Below are 16947 nucleotides of genomic sequence, written 5' to 3'. Positions count from 1 at the left end.
TCCACTCACCTCAGCCTCCCAAAGTGCGGGATTACAGGCTGAGCCACCGATCCCGGCCAACCTGTCTTCTTAGGGGGACCCACATGGGCACTTTCCTAGGGTCAAGCCCAAGATGTGCTGGGTCACTCCTTACCCCCTCATCTGTCATTGTTGAATAAAATGTTGACTGGCTGAAGTACCAGTCTGGCCCCTCAGAGCCTTAGGAAGGATGGGGATGGTGTGGAAAGGTGGTGTGGAATCCTGTCCGTGGATGAGATCCAGGGGCATCTCAGCAGGTTCTGATGAACTAAAGATCCTGGCTGGGTACAGTGGCTCACACCCATACTCCCAGCACTTCTGGAGGCCAAGGCAGGAGAATCACTTGAGTCCAAGAGTTCAAGACCAGCCTGGGCAACAGTGAGACCTCATTTCTACACAAAATAAAAAAATTAGCCTGAGACCAGGTGCAGTGGCTCACTCCCGTAGTCCCAGTACTTTGGGAAGTGGAGGCGAGAGAATTGCCTGAGCCCAGCGGTTTGAGACCAGCAACTTAGTGAGATCTCATTTCTACAATAAATAATAATTTAAAAAATGAGCCAGGCATGGTGGCGCGTGCCTGTAGTTCTAGCTACTTGGAAGGCTAAGACGGAAGGATCCCCGGAGCCAAGCAGGTTGAGGCTGTAGGGGCTGAGAGTAGCATGCCATGGCACTTCAGCCTGGGCAACAGAGTGAGACTCCAATTCAAAAAAAAAAAAAAAAAATTTAACCTGAAATCCCAGCACTGTGAAACGTTAAGGCTTGAACCCAGGAGTTTGAGACCAGCCTGGACAACATAGTGAAACCTCATCTCTACCAAAAATCAAAAAATACTCAGGCATGGTGGTGTGTGCCTGTAGTCCCAGCTACTCGGGAGACTGAGGTGGAAGGATCATCTGAGCCTAGCAGATCAAGGCTGCGACCAGCCTGGGCTGCAGAGTGAGACCTGACTCCAAAAAAACCCCAGACAAACCAGATCTTGGTGTGCAGACTCTGCTTAGTGGATGTCTCTCTGTTTGGGATCTGGTGCTGCTACTACTTTGGGCTGGGTTTTCTAAAAATTTGGGGGTGGGGGCTCCCCAGCTTGGCCTCCCCGGGTTACAGGGAGCGATGCTGCTTTTCCTTATGACCTTTCCCTGCGACTTTTGCCTGATGCAGGATCATCAAGATCCCCGACCAGCCAGAGACACTGTGCTTCCAGATCCGTGGGGCTGCGCCGCCATACGTCTACGCCGTGGGGAGAGGTGAGCGGGCGCCCGGCAGGCAGGGGGAGCTTCGGGAGATGGGTCCGTCTGGGTGGTAGTTCACAGCCGTTGCTACCGGGCCTCTGCCTGATCATGTGCCATTAGCCCTTATTTTCTTTGCTTGATGCCAAGACTTGCAAATACAAATGCCTGTTGGGGTCAGGCAGTTTATGAATGAGTAGCGTGATCTGAGTGGAAGGCAGTAGGGAGTGGTAAGGACTGTGGCAAGGTAAAAAATGTATATGTGTGTTCACTCTAAAAGGCACAGTTGCTCTTCAGCTCGAGTTCTTTTTTGCCAGCCAGGAATGTGGGCCCACTCTTGCCAGACTTGATGTTCTAGAGGAGGCCAGAAATGTGAATTTGGGGCTCGACACATACTCTTGTGTGGTCAGATCTAGCCCAAGGGCCACAAGTTCAAGACCTCTGCCTTCTGCATAGCCTCTTCCCTGCATGCTGTTTAAGGTCACTGTCTTGGAGACAAAACCAAGTAGGTCTGCAATGCTGGGCTCCAAACTTTTTATATCTAAGTGCCCTCTTTTTAAAGTTTGAATATTAATTAGGCTGTGTGTGGTGGCTCATACCTATAATTCTAGCACTTTGGAAGGCTGAGGTGGGAGGATTGCTTGAGTCCAGGAATTTGAGACCAGCCTGGGCAACATAGTGAGACCTTGTCTACAAAAAAGTCAAAAATTAGCTGGGCATGGTATTGCATGCCTGTAATCCCAGATACTCAGGAGGCTGAGGTGGGAGGATTGCTTGAGCCTGGGAGGTCAAGGCTGCAGTGTACTGTGAGCATGCCGCTGTACTCCAGCCCGAGTGACAGGGTGAGACCCCCAACTCAAATTAAATTAAAAAAAATAATAAATTGTGCATATTAATGGTCCACTGCAGGTCCTATTTGTGCTTTTAATATCTATTGATTAAGAAAATGCATTTCATGACTGAAAGCTACAAAAAAATCTGATATGGTTTTTAAGTGGGTTTTCATTTTGCGTATTCTTAGAGCACTGGTCCTCACCCTGGGATGACTTTTCCCCTCCCCCCCAGGATGTCTGGCACTGTCTGGAGACATTTCTGGTTGTCACAACCCGAAAGGGCGTGCTCCTGGCCACCAGTAGGTAGACCAGGGACACTGCAAACATCCTGCAATACACAGGACACCCCAGAGAATAGGAGTGATCTGGCCCCCAACGCCAGTAGTGCCTTGGGGGGAAACCCTGCCTTAGCAATCTTCAAAGGTGTTTGGGCAGGTAGTCACAGGTGTTCATAGGGAAGCCAGGCAAAAATAATACAATAGCCAGTGTTTCTTGAGCATTTACTAAGTGCCGGGTGTGGTGCTGAGGCTTTGCATGTGCTGACTCATCGGATCTCTCAGGGACCCTCTGCGTAAGTGTCATTAATGTCCCCACCTTACAGATGAGGAAACTGAGGCCCAGAGCAGTTTAAGGAACTTGCCGACAGTTGCAGGGTTGTCCCATGGCAGAGCCAGGGTTTGAAGCCAGGTCTCTGAGGTCCCAGGCCTGTTCTTGTCACCATCCCACCATTCAGGCCCGGTATTCTCCCCCGGAGGCAAAGCTTGGCGTCTGTTGGCATTTCCATACTGTTGGCACTAATCACACAAACCCTGGTGCTTGGAAACGTGGGACAGCCAGGAAAACACATCCTCGGGGTCTGGTCGACTTGCTGAGTCCGGCTTCTCCCGGCTGTGTGACCTGAGAGAGTCGCTTTGCCTCTCTGACCCGTTTCCCTCGGCCAAGGGGGATCATCCTGGCTCGGTCTCACAAGGTCGTTGCAGGACTACACAGGAGACGAAGCTCTAGAGCAAAGCGTGCCTAGGTCCCACCCAGCTTGCCTCGCTGCCTGGCCCTGGGCTCGTGGCCTGGGCGTCTTCTGCCAAGTGGGAACGTCAGTCCCGTTCCGCCGCTGGAGCGGGTCGGCGGGCGGTGCCGGCGTGGGAGGGCTGAGCTGGAGTCCTTGGGTGTGGGTCCGCGGTTGGGCGGCGGGCGGCGGGGACGGCGCTCCCGCGTCCTTGCCTGGCATCCGGCCTCAAGCCCTCCCGTCCCTCAGGCTCAGAGGCCGCGGCCGCCGGGCTCCGTGCCGGTCAGTGTGTCCTCAAGGTCAACGGCAACAGTGTGATGAACGACAGTGCCTCCGAGGTCCTGGAGCACTTCCAGGCCTTCCGGAGCCGACGGGGAGAGGCCCTGGTGAGTGGCCGGGGCCAGGGAGGCCTGCTGGGCGCGGGGCAGTGAGGGCTGGCCCTTCCCTGGGGAACAGCCTGTGGTGCCCCGGGTGGCCTGGGGCTGCCCACGGCGCCCAGCTGGGCTCGACGCTCCCTCTGCCTGTTCACACCGGAGGAGCTGGGGCCCAGTGCCTCACGGCCTCGGCTTCCCCAGCCGCGGAATGGGTGTGCTGAGGCCCTCCAATCTGGCCTCATGCCTGGTGGCCAGATGGTCATGTGGACGGCGAAAAGTGGTATTATGTTGGGGCTGGGGGATGGGCCCTGGTGGGGCTGGGCGTCCCCCGCTGACTCAGGGCTGACTCCGGAAGTGTGTATTGAGCACCCATGGTGTGCCAGGCAGGCAGGTAGCAGGAGAGACAGTGTCTGTGCCTGTGGGTATCTGACATTTTCAGGGACCCCTTTCTGGCTTCTGTGTGGAGCACAGACCAGGTGGTGAGGGCCGAGTGTGACTGGCAGTCAGGAAGTTTCCGGGTGAGATCCTGGAGGCCACTCCACAGGTGGCGTCACCAACAGGCCGAGAGCCTGAGCGTTGGAACCTGGAGCAGTTCCCTCCTCGTCCATCCCTTCCTCCCCAGCTGTGGGCGCCATGGCGGCCCCCTGACTCGGGCTTCCCACAGGGCCTGTACCAGTGGATCTACCACACCCACGAGGACGCCCAGGAGGCGCGGGCCAGCCAGGAGGGCCCTGGTGAGGAACCTGATGGCCAGCGGCTCCAGGAGGAGGACCAACCTGATTCAGGTGACAGGAGGGAGAGGCGTGCTGGGAGCTTTAGAGGGGCGGAGCCTGCAGGGGCTGGTCCTCTCCTGTGTCCTTTGCTGCCCCTCTCCCAGCCAGTCCGGCTCGGTGCCTGCTGTTCTGTGTCAGTTCCCATGGCTGTTGCAACAATGTTCCACCAACCCAGGGCCCAAAACCACACACAGTCACTGTTGTACAGTCCTGGAGGTCAGAAGCCGGAAACAAGCCTCACTGGCTCGTCATGGCGTCCGGGCCACATTCCCTTCTGGGTTCTGGGGAAAATCCGCTTCCTCGCCTCTCCCAGCTCCTGGGCACACCCGTGCTCCTTGGCTTGTGGCCCCTTTGCGACCGAGGCTCAGCGTTGCTGGCTGCATCCTCCCCACTGCCTCCTCTCCGGCTGACTCTCTGCCTCCATTGAGGGAACCACCCAGACAGGCCAGGTGACTCTCCCTCTCCAAAGCTGGCTGACCCACGCCTCATCATCCCCAGCCACATGTCTCTGGCTGTTTGAGCTGCTCTGGTGGAGTGCTGCAGACTGGCTGATTTATAAGGAACAGAGAGTAATTTTCACACAGTTCTAGAGGACAGGAGGCCCAGGGTCGAGGCTCCAGCCCCTAGCAAGGACTCTCCTGCTGCATCCTCTGGAAGGGAGGCACGCCATGTCCTCCCATGACTGGAGGGAGGGAGGGCAAGAGAGGGCTGGTCCTACCACCTTCTCGGCTGCTTGGCCCAAGTCACCGTCTCTCACTAGGACTGTTGCAGTAGCCTGCTCCCCGTTGAGCCCTCATGACAGCAGTAATCTGTTCATGAGGGCAGTGCCCTGGTGACTTAAACCTTTCCCCAAAGGACGCAGCTCCCAACAAACAACTTCTGGGGGTGCATTCGAGCCATAGCGCCACTGGCGGGATGTTCTCGCTGGCTCCGGGATGAGGAGGCCGCAGTCTCCTGCCTGCTGCAAGTCAAGTCGTGTGCAGAGCGTCTTCCGTAGCCCAGCTTTAGCCCCAAGCACACCCGCCCTCCTTCCAGCGCCGGTCGCCCCCTGCTGGAGGCTCCACATATCACAGCTGCAGCCAAGCCTCCCCCCACCTGCCCCTCCCTCCGTGTCCCAGCCCCCAGGCCCCATCCTCCTTGGCTCTTCCCTTCTGTCCTTCCGCTTCCACCCCAGCAGCACTGCTAGCCGGGCCAGCACCACCACCCCCTCCTCCACCCCGCACGTCCCGAGCCTGACCATGTCCTGCCGCTTCCACAGTTGCTTGACCCAGGCTACCGTTTCTCACCCGGACTGGTGCAGTAGCCTGCTCAGCTTCTCCCTGTTCTGCCTTTGCCTCCTTCAATGGGCTACTCCCGGGAAGTGAGAACTGAACCTTCCAGTGGCTCCCTCCCTACGTACGGCACAGACCCAGGCCTTACCATGGCCTTCAAGGCCTGTGTGATTGGGTGCAGCCCGGCTCTGCCACCTCACCCCTGTCACTTTCCCATTTGCTCTCTCGTTCACTCCAGCTGAATGTTTTCCTGCCCCAGGGCCTTTGCACATGCTTTCCTGCTGCCTGGAACGCTTTCCTCCAGAGTCTCCTCACTCACTCAGATCTCTGCTCAGATGTCACCTCCTGAGAATCCCCCTCTGTGTGTCCTGATTAAATAAGCCTTTTCTGTCTGTCAGTGTCTGTATCCCACCACATGGATTGGTTGATACATAGTTGTTTTTTTTTTTTGAAAGAAGCGCTAGTGGCCGGGCTGTGGCTTAGCTATAATCCCAGCACTTTAGGAGGCCAAGATGAGTGGATTGCCTGAGCCCGAGGGTTTGAGACCCACCGGGGCAACTTGGTGAGGCCTCATCTTTACAAAAAATCAAAATTAGCTGGGCGTGGTAACGCACGCCTGTAGTTCTGGCTACTTAGAAGGCTGAGGCGGAGGCAGAAGGATCGTTGGAGCCCAGCAGGTCGATGCTGGGGTGGCCACGAGTGTGCGTGCCACTGCACTCCAGCCTGGGTGACAGAGTGAGACTCCAACTCAAAAAAAAAAAAGAAAGTGCTAGTAGTCTCTATTGATTTATTTAATTTTGTTTTTTAGAGACAGGGTCTCGCTCTGTTGCCCAGGCTGGAGTTCCGTGGCGTGACCATAGCTCACTGCAGCCTCCAACTCCTGGGCTCAGGTGACCCTCCCACCTCAGCCTCCCGAGGAGCTGGGACTCAGGCGCACACCACCATGCCCAACTCCTGCAGTTACTTGTCGACTGCTCCTCTCCCTCTTCCCCATGGGAACACAGGTTCCACGAAGGCAGGGGTTTTCCATCTGCTCCATTCCCTGCTGTCTCCTCAGAGCCGAGGGCAGAGCTGGCACACAGTAGGCCCTCAGGAAAGATCTGGGGTCTGTGTAATACTCCTGCCTCTCTGGCCGCTTCGCGGACTCCACCCAGCCTTTCCGCCTGGGGCCGGGGCCGATGCCGTGGAGGACCAGGGACCTGCGGGGGGCCCGTGTCTGCCGGCTCTGGGCTCCTACTGAAACTCGGATGGCCAGCAAGAGCCAGGGCTTATGGCTGGCCGAGGAGCCGCCTCCCACTGCTGAAATGCATGGCCCCACGGGGGTCCCCAGGGGCTCGGGCTGAAGCTCTGAGCCCCGTCGATGCCCCCTGGAGAGGAAAGGGCCGCGCACCTCCTCCCCAGGCACGTGGGCACCTCAGGGATGACGGTCAGCCTGGCCGAGAGGAGCTGGTCATCTCCACCCAACAAGGACAGCCCCCGCCCCGTGCCATGTCCCGTGAGCCGGGGATGTGAACGTGAGCAAGGTGGACGTGGCGGAGACAGAGTGAGCAAAAGAACAAGAGAAGTGACCGGGGGTGACCTCAGGGTGCGGGAGAGAGAGGGTGAGTGATGGAGGGGCTCTGGAGTGGGTGTGAGAGAAAGTGATTCACTTTAAGGAAGTGCTGTGTTGTTTCCTGGGTAGGTCACGACCTGCTGCATGGCCTCCGAGGAGTCACTTAGCCTCCCTGGGCCTGTGTTCATCAGGGGTATGTTAAAAAAAGGGAAGTTGCCAGGCTCGGTGGCTCAGCCTGTAATCCCATGGCTTTGGGAGGCTGAGGTGAGTGGATTGCCTGAGCCCGCGGGTTCGAGACCCGCCTGGGCAGCGAGACCTCATCTGTACAATAAATCAAAAAATTAGCTGGGCGTGGTAACGCATGCCTGTAGTTCTGGCTACTTGGAAGGCTGAGGAGGAAGGATCGCCGGGGCCCAGCAGGTCGAGGCTGCGGTAGCCGGGAGCGGCCACTGCACTCCAGTCTGGGCGACAGAGTGAGACTCCAACTCATAAAAAAAAAATAAAAAAAAAAGGGGAGTTGAGTGACTTCAGGTCTAGCTTGATCCAGGTCCTCGTGCGGTATCCTGAAGAGTCTCTTTCTCTCCAGTGCTCAGCCCTCAGTGTTGACTTTTCTCTCACATGGGGTTTTCTCTGCTTGGTGGTTCTGGCAGTCTGCTATCTGGTTGAGAGGAGACTGTCTCTTCTTTGTAAACCAACAAAAGTCCCCGACCCGACTCCCATGGGCCCAGCTTGGGTCACATGCTTGGTCCTGAGCCAGTCGCTGAGAAGGGGAAATAGAACTTGCTGATGGGCCAGGCCGGAGGCTCCTGACTGTCAGTGGACCCAGAGTCAGGGAAGGGTGGGGGCGGCGAGGTCAGCCTCTCCTGAGCCACATGGGCTGAGAATGGGGCCCAAGGGTTGATTCCTAGAGGGACAGTCTTTCAGGACAAGGGTGGGCAGCAGCGGCCCAGCAAAAACAGAGGCGCAGGACAGGTGCCGGGTTCCCTCTTGCCCAACCACTTGCCGTCTTGGTGGTGGCGCAGGCCCGGCTGGCAGTGGAGTGCCCACCTCAGCGCGGCCCGCCCTTTGGCTTCCAGCCTCGCCCCTGCTGTCCCTGGGCCCCCAGCTGAGCCTGCGGGAGGACAGCCCAGTGGTCAGCCTGACCGTGGACAACGTGCACCTGGAACACGGCGTGGTGTACGAGTACATGAGCACAGCCGGCGGCCGGTGCCACGTGCTGGAGAAGATTGTGGAGCCCCGCGGCTGCTTCGGCCTCACTGCCAAGGTCTCGTGGGCCCTGCCCTGCCTTGGGGCTGGGGGGCCGGGGCGGGAGCACCCCGCTTCCCGCTTCCTCAGAGTTAGCCTGGTCCCCGTCCTGTCCCTTGGCAGCCTGGGGCTGAGGAGGGTGATGGCCCCTTAGGCCTCAGTGGACTCGTCTGCCAAACGGGCAGTCATGGGCCTGCCTGGGAGAAAATGGGGGTGCAGAGTCAGGGGTCGGCGGGAGCACTCAGGAGCCACTGGTGTCCCCGCAGATCCTTGAGGCCTTTGCTGCCGAGGACAGCGTCTTCGTGCAGAACTGTGGGCAGCTCATGGCCCTGAGCAGCGCCATCGTGACCATGCCCCACTACGAGTTCCGCAACATCTGCGACACCAAGCTGGAGAGCATTGGCCAGAGGATCGCCCGCTACCAGCAGGTGCTGCTCCCTGCCAGACGCGCCACGGGCACTTGGCATCCCATCCCAGCCAGGGGTGTTTAGGTTGTAAATTTCAAACCCCAATCCAAGTGGAACAAAGGGGAGGACTTATTGGATTGTGAGGCTGGAAAGTGCAGGGGCGGGCTTCAGACATGGTTGTATCCAGGTGCTTAAGCAGATCGCACAGCCTCACAGGGAGATGGCCTCTCTGCATCTCCTGACTCTGTTTTCCTTTGTGTTGCCTTCACTCTCGGGAAGGCCCTTCTCACGTGGTGATGAGACGGCCCCCAGTGGTTCTAGCTCTAGCAAACCCACTAGAAAAGTAACTGAATGGAGCTCTGATTGGCTGGACCTATCCCCATCACCGTAGGGGTGGGGAAGTACCTGAACTCCATGATCAGAGGGCTGGGAGAGACAGAGCCTGCAGGTGCTCAGGGGTAGCCAAGATGGAGCATGGGTGGGGTGAGGACCCAGGCCTTAGGCACCCCCAGACCTTCCCTGAGATCTGGAGCCAACAGGAGACAGTGTGGGGGTCCCCTTTCCCCTTGGCTGTTGCCTTTTTGTCCAGTTTTGAGATGTCTGGCCTCGGCCAGGAGGAAGTGGGTACAGGGGGTGGACCAGGGTTCCAGACCCCGAGCCCAACTCATGACCCTGTGCCCTCCGCTGACCCTGACTCATGACCCTGTGCTCTCCGCTGACCCCAACTCATACCCTATGCCCTCCATTTAACCTAACTCATAACCCTGTGCCTCCATTGACCCCAGCTAATGACCCCGTGCCCTCCACTGACCCCCAACCTATGACCCTGCACCCACCGCTGAGCCCCGCTCATGACTCCACGCCCTCTGCTGACCCCAACTCATGACCCCGTGCCCTCCATTGTGCTCCCACTTAGACTGCACACCCTTTGCTGACCCTGACTCATGGCCCCACATGCTCCACTGGCCCCTGACTCAGGCCCCTGTGTCCTCCACTGACTCCTGGATTCGTGACTCCATGCCCTCTGCCGACCCCTGACCCATGACCCCCACGTTCTCCAGTGGCCCCCACTCATGACCCCTGCCCTCCGCTGATCCCCCCCACTCAGGACCCCACATCCTCCACTGGCCCCCAAGTCACAACCCCACGTTCTCCCCTGTGCCCCGACTCCTGACTCCGTGTCCTCTGCTAGCCCTTGACCCCGCACCCCCATTTTCTCAGTTTGCAGCCCAGCTGAGGAGCAGGGTCAGCCTGCCCTTCAAGCAGGCCACCTCGGAGCCCCACGTGCTGTGTGGCCTGGACTTCTGCCCCACCAACTGCCACATCAACCTCATGGAGGTGTCCTACCCCAAGGCCACCCCCTCGGTGGGCAGGTCCTTCAGCATCCGCTTCGGCCGCAAGCCCTCCCTCATCGGCCTCGACCCCGAGCAAGGTACCTGCACGTGTCTCTTCGGAGCTGTGCTCACGTCCTGCAGTCCCCATGCTCCAGCAGCAGGGTGTCTGAGGGCAGCAGTTCAGGGCGGGAGTGGCGGCCCCCTGGCTGCCGGGTCCAGCCTCCCGTCCTTGGCACCACAGTCTCTAGATGTGGCTTCTGGTCTTCGGAGGCCTCATGGCAGATGCACCGGCAGGGGCACCAACCATCGTGTCTACATTCTAGGCAGGAACAGGACCCCAGTCGTTTAAAGCCTGTTGGCCCCAGGTCGAGACTTTCTTCTTGAAGTAACTTGGCGGATTAGGAGTATTTAGAGGGAGGCTTTTCTTTTTTTGAGTTGGAGTCTCACTCTGTTGCCCAGACTGGAGTGGCCGCTTCCGGCCACCACAGCCTCGACCTGCTGTGCTCCAGTGATCCTTCCGCCTCAGCCTTCCAAGTAGCCGGAACTACAGGCGTGCACTACCACACCCGGCTGATTTTTTGATTTATTGTAGAGATGAGGTCTCGCTGCCCAGGCAGGTCTCGAACCCGCTGGCTCAGGCAATCCACTCACCTCAGCCTCCCAAAGGCGCGGGGTGACAGGCTGAGCCACCGAATCCACCTGAGGGAGGCTTTTCTTATGCACTGGTATCTGTGTTCGTGCGGCTGTGCCCCAGGGCACGTGGGTGTCGGGGGCTGCTTCTGAATGCGCTCTCCCTTCCTCACTCAGGCCACCTAAACCCCATGTCCTATACCCAGCACTGCATCACCACCATGGCCGCCCCCTCCTGGAAGTGCTTGCCTGCTGCGGACGGGGACCCCCAAGGCCAGGGTCTCCACGACAGCAGCTTCGGGCCAGCCGGGGGCGCCCTGGGCCAGGAAGACCGGGGCCTGAGCTTCCTGCTCAAGCAGGAGGACCGTGAGATCCAGGACGCCTACCTGCAGCTCTTCACCAAGCTGGACGTGGCCCTGAAGGAGATGAAGCAATATGTCACCCAGATCAACAGGTGGGCCCCGGCCTGGCGCCCGCAGCCAGTGGGGGCAGGCGTGCCCAGCCCAGCCCTGCTGGCCTTTGGGCGGATGATCCTTGCAGTTGGGCGCTGTCCTGCATGTGATGGGCTGTTCAGCAACATCCATGTCCTCCACCCTCTGGGTGCTAGTAGCCCACCCTCTCCCAGTCGTGCCAGCCCCAAATGTCTTCAGACGTTGCCCCATGCTCCCCGGGGCTAGGCCACTCCCGCTTGAAACCTGCTCCTCTAATGAAGCGGTGGATGTCGGCAGCAGTCATCAGTGAGGCTAAAGTGATTGCAGGCAGGTTCTGGGGGAGATTTACCTTGTGAATATCACAGAAAGAAGCACAGCTGGACACCGTGTCCCTTTGCCATAAGGCGACTGGACACGCTCGGTGCCCCCCACAGTGCTCTTGCCAGCAGGAGGGGAGCCCCCGTCTAGTGAACACTTGAGGTCTCCTGGCTCTAGGGTGGGGCAGTGGGTGGGTATGTGGCGCCCTGGGAAGGCCTCGGTCTGTCCAGAGGGGGTCGATTTGACACAAGAAATGGCCCTGTTCCTGTGTCAGGTGGGGAACAGGTGGAAGGAGGAGGGGCGTTAGAAACGGGAGAGCCTCGAGGGACGGGTGAGCTAGTTGCAGCATCTGGACCCAGTTAGGGATCTGGGAGGAGACGTGTCCGGGACAGCTAGAGACATTGGAACACAGACTGGGGGCTCGCTGGCAGCAGGAGTAGGGGATTGTGTTAGGCCCAGCAAGAGCATTGGGGTTATGTTGAAAACCGTGTTTCCAGCTGCGATGCCAGTGAGTATTTGGTAGAGCTGTCCCATGTGAGAGGGTGTTCAGTAGTGTCTGGGCCCTGCCTGCGAGATGCTGATAGCACCGTCCCCTTCAACTGTGACAGCTGAGTGTCCCTGGACATAGCTCACTGTTTCATGGGGGGCACAGTTGCCCCCAGGAGAGACCCACTGTCTTAGAAGAAAGTCATTATGTGTTAGAGACACATACGGAAGTACATATGGAGAAATAGTATGGCATCTTAGGCTTGCTTTAAATGAACATTTAAACATTTCCCATTTTTATCTGGTAAAAGCAAGCGTGATAGGAGAAGCAGGAAGCAGGGATCCCAGGGTCACCGTGGCTGAAGCTGGCTGCTGATGCCAGACACTGGGGTGCACTGTTCTCTACTTTTGTGTATGATGGAAACTTTCCATGACAAAGGAAAAAGGAATGTAGGCTTTGGAACCAGGGAGCCCTGCTCCATGTCAGCTATGTGACCTTGGGCAGGTCACTTAACCTCTCTGAGCCTTGGTTTCCAATGGGGCTAACCACGACACTGACCTCACAGAGCTGTGGCGGGGTTGGGTCTAGCCGTGGTCACTGACCACTTGGGAGGTGTCAGGCCCTCTTCTGAGCATTTGTTTCAACTCTCTCTGTCTCCACAGAAGCCTTGGATGTAGGTGCTAATGTCACTCCATTTCACACACAAGGAAACCGAGTCTCAGGGTGTTTAAATAATTTGCTTTAGATCTCTGAGCTCGGAATTGGCAGTATCGGGGTTTGGCTCTGGGTCTCTCTGACTTCAAAACCTAGACTCTTTTTTTTTAACTTTTTTTCCTTTTTTTCCCCATCACACAAGGAGCTGACAAAACCTGTACCTCGTTCTATGCCAGAGAGTGACCAGCTCTGGCCCATTAGCCAAACTCAGCCCACTGCCTGTTGGTTTTAATAAGGTTTTATTGGAACACAGCCAGGCCTATGTGCTTGCATGCACTCCACAGTGCTTTCATGCTGCGATAACAGGGTTGAGTGGGTGTATCTGGGACCTTACAGCCCCCAGAACTGGAAGGATTTGCTCTCAGGGTGTTTCGGACAAAGCTTCCAGCATGTTCTACAGACAGAGCCTGTGTAGTTTGGCCATGAAGTAGGAACCTGTGTGCCACTACCCCCACAGGAGGGACCACACTGGCAGGATGCTTGAAGAAAGGACACAGGGCTGGGCCTGTGTCTTGACGTCAAGGTTTGTCCTCCACAGGCTGCTGTCCACCATCACAGAGCCCACCTCGGGGGCCTCCTGCGACCCGCTCTTGGCCGAGGAGGCCTCTTCCTCCCCGCTGGTCAGTGAAGAGAGTGAGATGGACCGGACCGACCACGGGGGCATCAAGAAGGTGTGCTTCAAGGTGTCCGAGGAGGAGCAGGAGGATTCGGGCCATGACACCATGAGCTACCGCGACTCCTACAGGTGGGTGTGGCCCTGGGCGGCCCGGGGCGGATGTGGTGGCCAGTGGGACTGTCAAGGCCACGGACCCATGGGACATTTCTCAGGGTACAGTGGGATTGGGGCACTGTTCCTAATGGTGTGGTTCTGGGGGGTTATCTGAGCCCCCAAAGCACATCCCAGAACAGCCACTTGGGCGTCCCTACCCTGAAGGCGACGCTTCAGGGCCCATCCCATGTAGACACCCTCTGTCCTGCTTCAGCATCACGTCCATACACCCTGATGTGTTGTCAAAGACAAGGTCAAGGTCAGGATACATACTGTGTGTTTCAAAACTCAGTATAAGATGCTTCATTTTTACTTGACTCAAAGAGCAAGATTTTTTTTTTCTTCTCTTTCAATTGAGGATCTGGATCTGAATTGTTTTTTCTTTCTTTCCTTTTTTTTTGAGTTGGGGTTTCATTCTGTTGCCCAGACTATAGAGTGCAATGGCACGATCACAGCTTACCACAGCCTCAACCTCCTGGGCTCAGGCAATCCTTCCACCTCAGCCTCCCAAGGAGCTAGGGCTACGGGTACATGCCCCCACACCCAACTAATTAAAACACATTTTTTTTTTAAAGATAAGATCTTGCCATGTTGCCTAGGCTAGTCTCGAATTCCTGGATTCAAGCAATCTTCCCATCTTAGCTTGAGCCACTGTGCCCAGCCTGAATTGTTTTTCTACTGATTAAATTAATTATAACAAGATCAGTGCAATCTTAGTTACTGGATTAGTAGACTAAGACTCAGTTTCCTATTCTAAACCATGTAATAGATAGTTGTAATTTCTTGCCACAAATAAACAAGCACTATGGTCCGAGCACCCAGAAGGTGGTAGAGCATTTGACCACTCTCAATAAGATAGTCTTTTTTTTTTAGTCGGAGTCTCACTCCGTTGCCCAGACTAGAGTGCAGTGGCACGCTCCCAGCCACCACAGCCTTGACCTGCTGTGCTCCGGCGATCCTTCCAAGCAGCTGGAACTACAGGTGCATGCTACCATGCCGGGCTAATTTTTTTTATTGTAGAGATGAGGTCTCACCAAATTGCCTAGGCAGGTCTCGAACCCGTGGGCTCAGGCATTCTACTCACCTCGGCCTCCCAAAGTGCTGGGATTACAGACTGAGCCACCGAGCCCGGCCAGTAAGGTAGTCTTAGAGAGGCCTTCTGTTGATCACAGGCATAAGCCTGAACTAATGTAACTCTACAAGACAGGCCTTCACCCAGTCCGCCCAGCATTGACCTTCCCTCAGTCCTCAAGGGCTCTGGCTGCCCACCGTGTCCTGCCTTCCTGGTGTCTGTGTCACAAGACGTCCTGGCTGCCTCTGCACTTGGCTCCTCCTTGGAGCCAGACTTCACCATCTGGGTTTTCGTTCTTACATTTTGGGTCCGCTGATTTTTCCACAAATTGTCAAAAAGGTGAAGGAAAGAATCTCAGGATTGTGGTTTTTGAATCTTGTACCTTCTCAGTTCCTGGGATGTCGTGAGTCAGGTTCGGTCTTCTGTCCTCACGAGGTTTCCCCCAAGACTGTACAGACAGAAGACGCAGTCGTATGGTCAAGTGTGACCTGGGAGGTGTCCAGGGCAAGGCTGTCCTTTGGGGACGCTGGGCAGAGTGACATCCACGTGCAAACAAGTACCCAACCTCCTGCTATTTCTGCCTTCCTGTGCTGGAGCCCAGATATGTTTCCTCCCAAACATGGAAAACTGACTGGGCCAACCTTCCCTGTCTTTGGTGCTGGTGGTCAGGCCTCGGTTCCGTCTCTGGACTGGCTGTCCATAGGAGGGCTCAGGGGTTTTGCCTACACTCCAGAAAGTGAGTTCCAAGTGCCGGGACCAGCAGATGTGAGCTGGAGTGTGACTCGGCCCCTTCTCTCGGCCCCTTTGCAGTGAGTGTAACAGCAACCGGGACTCGGTCCTGTCCTACACCAGTGTGAGAAGCAACAGCTCCTATCTGGGCAGCGATGAGATGGGGTCTGGTGAGTGGGCAGACGTGCCTGGGGAGAGCAGCCCTGGCATGGTTTTATTTGGTTTTTGTTTGATTATACTGTGCATTCTATTATTCTGTGTTTTGTTGCGTAGTATTGTCCTTTATTCCCTTCCACTGGCTCATTCAGCACATACTTATTGAGCATGTGGGTGCTAGGAACACAACAGGGAGTGAAACAGAGATTCCAGCCTCATGGACCTGATGTTCTCTGTGAAGGTCATGGATACGGGCAAATAAAACTACACGTGATGCCATGCTGTGCGGTAGAGTGCGATCACATGTGATGTGTATTTGGAATGAGTGAATTGATGTCACTAAATAGGGTGCGTGATGTTGCCACAAAAATGACACATGCTCAAACTAGAAATCCACATGACATGGAACAGTTCAAAAGGACTTCATAAAAATATGGCCAGGCGTGGTGGCTCACATCTGTCCTCCCAGTACTTGTGGAAGCTGAGAGAGCTCATGCTCCTTGCTTGAGCCCAGGAGTTCAAGACCAGCCTGGGCAACACAGTGAGACCTTGTTACTAAAAAAAAAAAAAGCAAAACAAACAAAAAAAACCACACAGAAATAGCAGAAAGAAGCACGTAAAGATCAGGACCTCATTGTCTCCCCCGAAGTGACCTTTGTCGATATTTGAAGTTGTTTTCAGTGAGGGCGTATTTATGTGCAGATGGACATGTGGGTGGGTGGATGGGCAGACAGACATAAATAGTGTATAAATTGGATCATACTCTGCTTGCAGCTTTTACCGAAAGCCTGAAATTTGTTTTTATCTGAGTCTCGTTCCCCTCAGACTTCTACAAAATTCACTTGGCGGGTGGGTCTGCACTGTTCATGCCTTGAAAGGCACGAGGGGGCATGGGACGGGGCTCCTCCCACCCTGGGCTCACAGGCTGTCGCCACAGTCCCAGGGTCACCACCGTCTTGCGTGTTCTTCCGAAGGTAGTCTGGACACAAACATTTGATTTTATCGTGCCTCAACTTAACAGAAGAAAAGGAAGCTGAATTAAAATGGAAGAAACTGCTGAATGTTAGATGAAGATTTCGTCACATAAGACACGAGACAGTCAGCCTGAAAAGTCCTCCTGGGAGGTTCTGAGAAGGAGCCTGTGTGCAGCTGGTGTAACGGAACCAGCTGGGTGATGGGTCAGGAGACAGGGGATCTGGTTCCTTCTCTCTGCTGTTCGGTCTCCTCCTTTGCTGGATGAAATAGTGACACTGCCTTAAGCTCTTGTGATGTGTTAGTGCCTGTCGCCCATTTTGCAGAGGAAGAAACTGAGGCTCAGGGAGGTGGAGGGCTTTGCCCTGGGGCTCAACCAGAACCCAGTCTTCAGACTCCAGATCCCGTGTGGGCCTGGAGCTCCATCGCTGTATTTGCCTTCTTGGGAAAGAGGCTGGGAACGTGTGAGGGGGGCAGGAATGGCTGATGGTCGCCGCTTCTTCCCCCTGCTAGGTGACGAGCTGCCCTGTGACATGCGGATCCCGTCAGACAAGCAGGACAAGCTCCACGGCTGCCTAGAGCATCTCTTTAACCAGGTAGGACCTTGGCCTCGGCCTGGGTGTGACTTGGGTTCCT

The 16947-nt window shown here is 56.2% G+C and overlaps 1 protein-coding gene across 1 annotated transcript in view; it reads left to right on the top strand.

Moving 5' to 3' along the window:
* The window catches only part of PREX1 (phosphatidylinositol-3,4,5-trisphosphate dependent Rac exchange factor 1), a 137142-nt gene that overhangs the window by 105002 nt on the left and 15193 nt on the right, over positions 1-16947 (top strand). Inside the window, exons 24-33 of the mRNA XM_021719099.1 lie at positions 1174-1259; positions 3327-3463; positions 4116-4236; positions 8124-8311; positions 8559-8720; positions 9921-10131; positions 10841-11117; positions 13152-13358; positions 15265-15353; positions 16825-16907. Coding sequence (XP_021574774.1) covers positions 1174-1259; positions 3327-3463; positions 4116-4236; positions 8124-8311; positions 8559-8720; positions 9921-10131; positions 10841-11117; positions 13152-13358; positions 15265-15353; positions 16825-16907 — 1561 coding nt within the window. The remainder of the gene's footprint in view (positions 1-1173; positions 1260-3326; positions 3464-4115; positions 4237-8123; positions 8312-8558; positions 8721-9920; positions 10132-10840; positions 11118-13151; positions 13359-15264; positions 15354-16824; positions 16908-16947) is intronic.

Source organism: Carlito syrichta, unplaced genomic scaffold (assembly GCF_000164805.1).
Source record: "Carlito syrichta isolate Samal-C Ts95f unplaced genomic scaffold, Tarsius_syrichta-2.0.1 Scaffold314118, whole genome shotgun sequence".
In the NCBI taxonomy this organism is placed as follows: domain Eukaryota; kingdom Metazoa; phylum Chordata; class Mammalia; order Primates; family Tarsiidae; genus Carlito; species Carlito syrichta.
This window is presented reverse-complemented; position numbering and strand designations above follow the sequence as displayed.